General features: G+C 38.6%; 1 protein-coding gene across 5 annotated transcripts in view; it reads left to right on the top strand.

Moving 5' to 3' along the window:
* Positions 1 to 10,690, top strand: part of ap3d1 (adaptor related protein complex 3 subunit delta 1) — a 40,473-nt gene extending 29,783 nt beyond the window's left edge. For 3 of the 5 annotated variants that reach the window (XM_055017651.1, XM_055017659.1, XM_055017654.1), the window contains 9 exons: positions 179 to 334; positions 4,528 to 4,575; positions 4,924 to 4,944; positions 5,317 to 5,506; positions 5,747 to 5,835; positions 6,277 to 6,362; positions 6,739 to 6,860; positions 7,855 to 7,934; positions 8,046 to 10,690. In XM_055017651.1, coding sequence (XP_054873626.1) covers positions 179 to 334; positions 4,528 to 4,575; positions 4,924 to 4,944; positions 5,317 to 5,506; positions 5,747 to 5,835; positions 6,277 to 6,362; positions 6,739 to 6,860; positions 7,855 to 7,934; positions 8,046 to 8,141 — 888 coding nt within the window. In that variant the 3' untranslated portion in view covers positions 8,142 to 10,690. The remainder of the gene's footprint in view (positions 1 to 178; positions 335 to 4,527; positions 4,576 to 4,923; positions 4,945 to 5,316; positions 5,507 to 5,746; positions 5,836 to 6,276; positions 6,363 to 6,738; positions 6,861 to 7,854; positions 7,935 to 8,045) is intronic. The other 2 variants (XM_023264816.3, XM_023264814.3) reach the window with 1 other exon arrangement.
* The last annotated feature ends 680 nt before the right edge of the window (positions 10,691 to 11,370 follow it).

Raw genomic sequence — 11,370 nt, forward strand, 5'->3', positions numbered from 1 at the left:
CCTATTTTATGTTGTTTTTTAAATGCAAGTTTCACCCTGTCTTTAGTTGCCATGTGCCTGATAACATGTACGGCACTTTGGTCAGCTCAGGTTGTTTTAAACATGCGATAAAAATATATTTGAGAAATTTTCTAACATTTTTTTTCTCCATCTTCTTTTTTGGGTTTGTGATGATAAGAAATCCTCCAAACACAAGAAGAAGAAGCAGAAAAAGGAGAAGGAAGAGAAGGAGAAGAAAAAGAAGAAGAAGCATCATCACCATCACCACCACAGTGACGGAGGAGGAGAGGAGTCGGTGCAGAATGGCACCGTCGAGGAGGAAGAGCCGCTGCCGGTCAGTCTTAGTCATCGTCTTATTAACCCTCAAGTTGTCCTGCAGGTCAAATTGACCCGTTTAAAAGTTTGAAAATGTGGAGAAAAAAAATATTTTCACAGTGAAACGTCTGATGTCCACATTTTCTTTTTTAAACTTTATTTTTATATTTATATTTTTGCCTTTACAATACAAAAACAACAAAAATTGTACATTTAACAACAGAAAGATGAGGTCATCATAACAGTCAGGGAGTTCGCCAGCATGTAAAATTAAGCTTGCAGAGGTATAAAATAATATATAAATGGAAAATGAGGTGGGTTACATCGGGATCAGGGTATACAAGACCATGTTTCTTTCAGGTCCTTTCTTTTGAGTCCTCAATGGTCAGTTAAATCCAGAAAAACAAATAACATAGATAAACTAATCAAAATATATTTAAAAAAAGGAGAATGGGTTTTCGTAAACACGGTTGAGGTAAACCAAAGCAGGAACATCAACATCCCTCCCGGTTGTAATATGACATCCGGTTTTTCCAATATTTTTCTCCCTTTTTGGTGGTCTATCTCAAGGAAAATGTCATTTGTTCCATACTATGGGTGTCTTGAATTATTTTTTTCCATTCAGTGATCATTGGAGATTCTTTATTCAGCCATTTTTTAGTGATTGCTTTTTTACTACCAGCCAATAAAATTTGCAATAAATATCTCTCCCCTTTCTTGAGCCCACCTGGTAAATTTCCTAAATATATTACGTCAAAGGTAAAATTGATCTCTGGTGTGATGATAAGTCTAATTGCAGTCACAACATCCATCCAATAGAAGGAAATAACAGGACAATCCCAGAATATATGGAAATGCCCTGCAGAGTTAGCACCACACAATCTCCAACACTGTCCATATTCAGGTTTATTATTTTGTAATTGCTTAATTTTGGGGGTGATAAAGAACCTCAAAATATTTTTCCAAGTAAATTCTCTCCACAAATGCAAACTAGAGGTAGTGGACTGTGTTTTACATATATTTAACCATTTGTCATCAGTTAACTTTACATTTGCCTCTTTCTCCCATCTGGTTTTAACATACATTGTAGAGAGCCCTCTTTCTTGTTGCAGGGATGAGTAGATTCTAGAAATCATTTTTTTGTTAGTTTTACCATTAATAACATCAACAGAAATATTAATAAAGCATTTTCCTCTCTCCTCAGTATTTTTAATATGTTTGTCAAAGTAAGATCTTAACTGTAGATATCTGTAGAAGTCTTGCTTCTCTAAGTTATAAGTTTTTATAAGTTGTTGAAAAGTCTTCAGATCCCCCTTGTTGGAAATAGTGCAGTAAGACATGAGCCCTCTGCTGATCCATTGCTTAAATCTACTGTCCATTTTAGCTGCTTCAAAATCAGAATCATAAGCAATCCAGCATAATATTTTTGTTGATTCTTCAAATTTTTGATCTTTACATTTTTTATACCAAATGTTTAATGGGACAGTACTCCAATTGGGGAGTTTATCTAGGCCTTTCTTTTGAAGGTTCCTGTCTCCTAGGATAGACGCTAGTGGTTCATCTATTTGGGTTTGCTCCAAATCTTTCCATTTTGCTTCAATGTTAGGATCACACCAGCAGACTAATGACCACAGTTGTGCTGCTCTGTAATAATCTTCAAAGCATGGCAGTGCCATCCCACCTTTGTCTTTAGGAAGCTGCAATGTCTGTAACTTTACTCTTGGTCTTTTCTTTTCCCAAATAAAATTCAAGATTAATCTGTTCCATTCAGTGAATTGTTTAGCAGGTATCTCCACAGGTAAAGACTGAAAGAGAAAGAGTAGTCTGGGTAATATATTCATTTTAATAATATCTATTCGATTGTATATATTCATAGAAAGTAATGACCAGCGGTTTAAATCATTTTTAATATCAATCGTTAAAGGTGGGTAATTATGAACATAGATCTGTAATAAATCCTTAGGTATGTTTATGCCTAAATATTTAAGAACTGAGTTTTTCCATTTAAATTTGCTCATTTTTTGAATGTTTTTGGGTGCGAGGTAGTTGAAGGAGAGGGTTTGAGTTTTATGCAAATTTAACTTGTAGCCGGAGTATAAACCAAATGTTTCAAGTAGGGCTAATAATTTAGGCAGAGATTTATTTGGATCAGTGAGTGTTAGAAGAATATCATCAGCGTAAGCACATATTTTATGTTGCTCATCCCCAATTACAACACCTGATATGTCTTTGTCTTCTCTGATAGCCTGTATCAGAGGTTCTATAAATAGGGCAAACAGGGTGGGGCTGAGGGGACACCCCTGTCTGCATCCTCTTTGGAGGGATATAGTTTTGGATATATTACCATGAATTTTAATTCTGGCTGTTGGTGAGCTGTATAAGGATTTAAAGTAATTCACCACCTGAGTATTAAAGCCAAATCTCTGAAGAACAAGATATAAGTACTGCCATCGGACTGAGTCAAAAGCCTTTTCGGCATCTAGACTGATAACTACTGATTCACAATTAGTATTTTTCATATAACTAATTACATGGAGTGCCCGCTTAACATTATCCTGCGTCTGTCTATTCTTCACAAAACCTGTCTGGTCTGTGTCGATTAAGTCAGGAATAATATCTTCCATCCGTTTTGCTAAGATTGAAGCATATAATCTATAATCTATGTTCAAAACAGATATAGGTCTATACGAGTTACATTCAGTCTTATCTTTACCGGGTTTAGGAATTATTGAGACGACTGCCTGTCTCCAGGATAACGGAGTCTCTCCTCCTTTAAAAACATAATTAAAACAATCTTTAAGGGTTGGCACTAAGATTGTTCTGAAGCACTTACACCATTCTGATGGATAGCCATCAGCGCCTGGCATTTTATTTGTCTTCAGTCTTGATATCGCTTTATTTATTTCGTTTTCTGTTATTTCTTGGGTTAACACTTTGTTTTGCTTTGTTCCAATAGATGTTAAATCTAAAGATGTCAGAAACCTAGACACTTCTTCAAGTTCAGCTGCTTGTGGCTGTGCATATAATTTTGTATAATACTTTTCAAAGGAATTTTGTATGTCATCTGATTCATAATACAACTCATTATTGTCAGGATCCTTCACTTTAGCTATCAGTCCACCTGTTGTCTTCTGATTCTCCAAGCCAGCAATTTTTTAGATTTTGGGCTGTTTTCATAATAGCTCTGTTTTATAAACTTTGCTTTATTCTCTATCTGTTTTTCATAGATATTATTTAATGTTTGTTTTGTTTCTTCTATTTGATTTAAGGTATTAGTGTCATTACCTTCCATATGCTTTCTCTCCAAAGATTTAAGCCTCATGGTCAGGTCTTTAATTTGTTTCTCCTTTTCCCTTTTCTTCTGGGTTGACCACATAATGAACTTGCCCCTAAGGACAGCTTTAGCAGCGTCCCACAGAATGCTAGGAGACACAGCTCCATTATCATTATACCGGAAGTCCTGATGTCCACATTTTCAACATTTTTGGGAAATCTTTGAACATTTTTTTGATGGAAAAAAGAAATGTTAAAAATGTTCCTTAGGAACATTCACCAAAAAATCTGTCTTTTGTGAATGTTCTTAAAGAAAATATTAGAATTTTTACTGATATATATGGAATCACTTTAGATATTTTTAGGATTTTTTTGGAAGATTTTTACTCATTTTTTGAAAATATTTACAAGAAAATTTGGGTTTTTTGTTTTTTTTAAATAAAGCTTTTAAGGGAATTATTGGAATTTTCTTCCTGAAGGTTTTGAAAATTTCCTGAAATTTTGGGAATTTTTTTGCTGATTATTGTGATTTTTTTCAGAAAAGGAAACAGTATTTTTTGGTGCCTGTAAATGAATGAAGACAGCAAGAGCCTGTTACTTTCATTTTATGCACTGATAAAGTAATAAGAAACACTTTTATACGTCGGTCAATGTTTTTCCTAAAGCAGAGAAGTAAAAATTAAATTGGCACTTTCATGATTGAGGAGAAAGAACGAGTCACAGACCTCAAAGCCACAAATAACTCAATGCTGCGTGTAGGCAGCATAATTTATCATCATTCTTTGAGGCTCTGCTGTTTAAACCCATTGACTGCTACCAGCACAGACAGACACACAGCCTCGCTTGTTCTGCATCAGCCAGGTAGAACTCCTGTTGCCTTGTTAGCATACTGAGAGACACAGAATGCCTGATCTGACCTGAGCTCCTCTTTCCTTTCAGCCCATGTCCAATTACTGCCTGCTGGCTGAGAACTCCTACATCAAGATGGTGAGTGAAGTTGACTGGGAGGCTGCTGCAGCACGGAAATTCAGTTTTTCCTCTCATTTTTAAAAAAAGTTTTTGTCCACCATTTGGCCTCATTTTGGTCAAAATCACATTTAATTTCCAGTATCTAAAGTAGTATTCGTGCTTCTCCAACAAGACTTGCAAAGCAAACCAGATGGATTAGTCAGACATAATCAGATTGTGTTGGATGTTGTTTATCCAGTGATGTTAAAATATTTGATCCACTTTAAGATGGCTTCCCAGAAATCAGTATGGAATTCATCTACAACAACACAAGCTGTAAAAAGGCAACACATCCAGATTTCTCCTTTTCTGTCCCTCTCTTTAAAGATGATGGAAGATGCTGATCAGGTATCAGAGTTCTGTCAGTGACAGACTGCTGTTAAATCTCTTTCCTAGATGTGTTTCTCTCTGCTCTTATTGTTCTTCACTGACTTGCCACAGGGCCAGACTGCATTCATGTTTCTGTAGCGCAGCATTGTTGCTTCTGTTTCTGAGAATGATTTCTTCCTTCGCATTATCTCTTTGTGCTCAGACTGGTTCTTGAAAGCAGTCATGTGCTTTGTTGTTGGGGTAATCAGTCAGATTTCGTGTGTTTGCTGTACGCCTTCTTTAAAAGATCGTTTCTCTGTTCTTAGAAAACTAGGAGGGGAGATTAGACAGCTTGAGCACCAACACTAAACAAAAATAAGTTTCTTTTTTTAAATACTTCCTCCCACTCAGGTGTACGACATCCAGGGGAACCTGCAGGATGGCAGTCAGGTGGTCGTGTCTGTTATATTTGAAAACAAGTGCGACAGCTTCCTCAAATCCATGGAGTTCAACGTCCTGGACTCTCTGAACTCTAAGCTGCAGAGGCCAGAAGGCTCCGGTCCACACGACGGCCTCACCGTCCCCTTCCAGCTGCCTCCTGGTCAGTGAATATCTGCACAATGCACATTTTTACTAAAACATGTAAAAGCTCTACATATCTGTTGTACACATTTGTATGTTTTCTTCCCTATATTGTTCTCAAGACTTCACATTATAATACAGTCTTTCAGTTTAGTTCAGTCATCAAGCATCAGCAGAAAGATCTTTATGTGAAAGACACTGAAACCAACTTAAAATGTAACATGAGGAAGTGGAGTCTGATTTGTCTCTCGTGTTGCAGGAGTGTCCAACGAGGCGCGATTTGTCTTCACTGTGCAGAGCATCGTAATGCCACAGAAACTGAAGGGAACCCTCACCTTCATAGTCAAGGTTGGTAGAAAAACCTTTACTACAGATAAGGTCAAAAATGACATGAGATTGTAGAAGAATCACCATAACACACCTGATCGGGTTTGGTATTGTGTTTTAAATTAGGCAGTGCTTCCTTAATACTATGCTCAGCTGTTTTCAGATTTTTTTCACTGTATAGAAGTCAAACTGGCTCTGGAATGCAAAAACAATAACTTATAACACAGGTGAGATGACAGTATTGTTCGATGCTTGAGCAGTTGTGGGTTTAGTTGTGTAAAAGTGCAGTTCACAAAACGTGAGACAGCAGTTCATCTCTTGCTGATGGGGATCTTTGCTGCCTTTCAGATGCTGTTTGCTTATTTATCATCCACTCAGACTTGCCCATTTGTTAGCAGCCAAGAGAGAATCAGTCAGGAGCCACATCACTTTGTTAAATGCTGTTGTGCTTCGTTCCCACAGAATGAAGATTCCTCCACTCATGAGAAACTGGACTTCAAACTGCACTTTACCTGCACCTCCTACCTAATCACTACTCCGTGTTACAGGTCGGTGGTTTATGACAGTTAAACTTGTCGTGGGTGTTTTTTGTCGTCTTGGTTTTTCCATATTGATCACTTTGACATATAGGTGTACTGTCAGCGTGGGAGGATTCGTAGACTGAGCGGTGACTGTTTGGCTCATGAATTACACTAGAGATGAGCTTGGAGAACATTCAGAACACCAACGGAGGCCCATTGATTAGATATTTTGGCTTGATGTTGCACCAGAAGAAAAGAAAAATTCAGTCATAGTCTGGGAGCCATGATCAGCTGAATTTAGCTAAAATCTCATTATTATTTTTAGCATTCTCTTGGCATTTTGTTATATTTGGAAAAAGAGAAATCAAAAGTTTGTGTTTTTTTTGTTGTTTTGTTCTGCCAGTGATGCGTTCGCAAAGCTGTTGGAGTCGGGAGACCTGAAGGGCAGCTCTGTCAGGCTGGAGGGAGTCAACATGCCCTTCCACCACCTACTGGCCAGGATCTGCTTCCACCACCACTTCTCTAGTACGGACACCATTTTTATGTTTTTAAGAACCTCAAGAAGGTTCCACTACTTCACATAGAGGAACTACAACACAGTGTTTTCCAGAAATGAGGGACTTCTAGAGAAAAGTAATTGAAAGTCAGTGTTGTTTAATGAGGAACTTGCAGCGTGTGTGTGCTTTTCTGTGTGGAAAACAGCATCTGATTTAACAAGAAATTCAAATAATAAGCTGAGATTAGTCAGCGTAATCAGTGACAGGGCAAAATGCGTTAACATTTTTAGTCCACGTGTGTTGTTATCTTCAGTTCCTTCTTACAAATTTGTTTCTTCAGCATCACTGCGTAATTCTTGCGTTGACGTTCATTAGTCAGCTGCAGCAGAGTTCCACTGGGTTAAAATGTAAAAGTTTCCCAACACCCAACTCTTTCAAGAGTCTGGGAGTACTTCAGATTATCACAGAACAAAACCGTGGTTTCTAAATTGTGCAGATTTTTGATGGCAGAGCAGATCTGAAGAGAAACAAACAGGAGGTCCTTTCCATGTTAGATTCTCTCCTGCTCTCTGTGCTCACTTATACTGGATTTGTCTGTTTCTGTTGTCAGAAAACAGAAAGTGTGTTAAATAGTGATGGAAATGCAGCTAAATTAGGACTACACATTCACCAAGTTGCTGTTGAAATCTGCTGTATTTTCTTAAAATTCACATTTACTTGGAGTTGTCCTGTTGGCTGAAGTAATTAACTTTCTTTTTTAGTTTAATTTTGTCATGTTGGAGTTTCTAGTTTAACTCAGAATTGCACTTAAATATGAAAACCTTTGTTTCCATTTCATACTGTGCTGTTTAATTCAATGAAATAAGGTTCATTAGAATGAAACTTAAGAGAAATGATGATTTTGAGGGAAAAGAGAATCGTTTAGATGCAGCGATTGATGTGTAGAGTAGCTTTTAGAGGCAGCCCTGGATATGATCTCCTGTGTTGTGCTGACACTTGTGTTCTTTGTGTTGTTGGATCAGTTGTGGAGAGGATCGACTCCTGTGCTTCCATGTACAGCAGGTCAATCCAGGGTCACCACGTCTGTCTGCTGGTCAAAACTGTGAGTAAACCACCGAGATTCCTCCTCGTCTGTTCACCCGAGAATAGAGACATTCAGAACTTGACTCTTGATGTTTCTCTAGCTGACGTCCTCTTCTCTGTTTTCTCCCAGTCTGGTCAGACAGTGTCCATTGACGCTAAATGTGACGAGCCGACGCTGCTTGGGAATGTGCTGGATGAGATCAAGCAGACCTTCTCTCAGTGCTGATTGTGTCTGACAGCCCCAGGGTGCCCCGACCCCGACCCTCACCCAACCACAACATTAATCATGTTACCAAACACTGCGGCTGGCACTTCCAGTATCGCCCTATTTATTGGTCCTCAGATTTGCAAGATTTCTTTTCCTCCTCACCTCCCCCTCCCCCTCCTTCTTCTTCTTGTTCTTCTGCGGCTCCCCACACTTTGTCGTTCCTCTGCACTCTGAGCTCTGTGGTCACTCCTTCGTACTTGATGTTGTTTTACAGACTCATTGTGTACACGCTCCGTCTTCTCTGCAACGCACTTTCGTTTTTACTTCCTGTTTTTTTCGGACAGCCTCCCCTATTTCAGCCCAACTCTGACTCTGTCCTGAGCTCCTGTTTCTGGACGCCTGACGTCCTCTTTCCACCCTCCACTCTGTCGGCAGTTCAGTCTGTGACGGTCCTGTAATGTAATGTTGACAACTGGACTCTTTTGCTGTTTATGGTTGAATTGTATTTTTACCGTTTTGAAGTTTTATGTTTTTCGGTTTGTTTTTTTTTTGTTTGTCGTTTTGTTGCTTTTCTTTTTCTTGTCTGAAGCCTGTCTGCGCCTTCGTCTCACCCCTTCTTTCCACTCACTAAACATCGAGCTGCTCGTCTGTGTAGACCTGAAAAAAGAAATCACACGTGACTGACTGTTTTCTCAGAAGAACGGACACTCTTCACCTGCTCACCCGCCACTGACCTGCTGCCTGGAGAAGACCAGACGCTGGGCGACAGTAGAGCGGAGATGAAACCAAAGCTACATATAAGGCATGGGTTTTTAGACTTGTATCAGGGCCGTTGCCCCTACTTGCCTTTTTGGCAAAGGCTCAAAGCAGATCCGCTGGTGTTTAACAGAATCCTTGCGTGGCACTACGGGTGATTTGTAGTTCAGTGGGTTTGCTCTGAGCCTTCGCCCTGCAGTCTGGCCTCCTCCAGCACTTCTAGAGCCCACCTCACCCCCTCAAGTGTATCTGTTCACTGATTTAACTGCTAAGCTGCAGATTGACCCCCCCAAGACTTTCAACATATCATTCCTCTGACCAATCACAGTAGTAGAATGAATTCATGTAAGAAACTCTGTACGGTGACTGTTTTCTGTTGAGTCATTCATCTCATCCTCAACTCCTGGATGGTTCGGTTATCTGTATAGAAGATGTTTTATTATAATTATTATTATACACAGAAGGATGCTGTTTTTTCTCTGAAGCCACTGTGGTGCTGCAGACTGGTGTAAACATATTGACAGAATAATGTGGTTTAAGGAGAGCTGCCCGCTGTCCTGCCCACTTTTCTGTCTCCATTTTTACAACCAGCTGGTCTGCATATTAGGTCGCTTTTTTCCTGTTAACTCGTCCCTTCTGAGTCAGTGTTAGTCGGCGTCGCTTCCATGGCGAGGAGACATCCGCTCGGTGTGCAGCTTCGCCGTCTTCATGGGATACATTTGATGAATCCCTTCACGTTTGTTTCCCCTCCAGAAAACTGCCTTGCCACTTTTCTTTGTGCATTAACGTGGTATGAGGAACATGAAATGTCTTTTTTTTTTTTTAAAAAGAAAAGAACTGGCCTCCTCTTAGAGCTCTCAGAGGTACTCGATGTTTTCATTTGTCATTCATGTCACTGCCCTGTCCAGCGCAACTTAACCTTGTAGTAGCAACATAAGAGCTGACCTGGTAGCGTCTCTGTTCATGTATACCGGTAAGGTCCCTTCACATCTGTCTGCTGTTGTAGATAAAGACTTCTGATGATGTCTGTGACCCGGAGGTCGGGTCAGCCATTCCACTAGATCCTCAGTCCAGTAGTAGAGTCTGTTTAAAGAGGTGATCAGCTGTTTTTCAGGAATGTCAATAGAAAATAATTATGTATGTATTCCTCGCTCCTGAAAACGACTGGAATCGACCCGAGAAACCAACTCCCCTTAATCATACATTGTCCTGATTCTGATCATTCTGTGCATAATATTTAGATTAAAATTTGTATATTGCATGATTAGGAATGTACACTTTTTATTTCCCTCCTTTTTTTTCTTCCTGTTCCATGCTTACACAAAACAAAACAACTTGTCATTCCATTATTTTTTTTTTAATGAAGTTTACTTGACCATTCTCTATTTTTGATGGTATTGTGTTTTTATCTATTCTCAGTTCAAACAATTAAAAAAAGAAGTGATATCATTGAATGTTTTAAATTATTAAAAGCACGGGAAGGAAGGGGGGTTCTGTTCGGGTTCGTGACGCCGAGGCATCGGGGCTCCGACTAGAAAACAGAACGGGTCACGTGAAGCAGCGTACTGAGAGGAAACCCACTCTGTCTTAATTCTGTTGGTTCAGTTGTAGTGAGTTATTTTACCAGGTTTGGCTTGTGACATTGAAAATATACTCTTATGACAGATTTCTAATGCTCATGTCTTTTCATTTCTCCATATTCAACTATCGAGCTGTACAATGTCATGTTTTAAAGGGGATGACGTAAATTATCTACATTCCCTTTATAGAAAGTCCACCTAAATTAAAAAATAAAGGATGTGAGAAGCTGCTGTAGTCGGTTTTTTTGTGTTCCAGTGAACCAATAAACGCCCACAAATGCCAAATATCTTCTGTCTGTGAACAGCTGATTGATAAGTGAAGACTAAGCGGAGGAGGTGTGGTGTTCAAGCTTTTTAACCCCGACAAACATTGATTCATTTCAGGACCATTTAAATGCCAGTTTTTTTTACTTCGTACCACCGTTGTTTCTTTATGAATAAATGTCAGAAACATGAAATATTTTCCAGACACTAAATATGTTAAATATTACCACAGTCTGTGATTGTGAAAAACACAGATTCTGATGCATCATTATTTATTTTAGCAGCATTCGATCTGGAGAAAAAACAGCTCAGTCAGAACCTTAACTACAAAAATGTCTTAATACTGCCAATATTTTTTGTGTGTATTATTATTTACATTAGTCCTTATCATACCTACCAAATATTTATTCATTTTCAGGGTTTTTAATCTTGTAAATTCATTTTATTTACATAGTAACACTGTTTTTTTTAAGGAATATACATTTAAATATATATATATAAAAAAAACTGTCAGGACCTTAACGATAAAAATGTTTGTCAAGAAGCTGCCATAAAAACGTATGTCAATATTATTTTTCAGTTTTCCTGTGCTATTTTTTTGTCATTGTTTTTTATAATTTTTCCTTGAACAAATTAGTCCTGATCAA

This window comes from Amphiprion ocellaris, chromosome 2 (genome assembly GCF_022539595.1).
Source record: "Amphiprion ocellaris isolate individual 3 ecotype Okinawa chromosome 2, ASM2253959v1, whole genome shotgun sequence".
Lineage (NCBI taxonomy): Eukaryota > Metazoa > Chordata > Actinopteri > Pomacentridae > Amphiprion > Amphiprion ocellaris.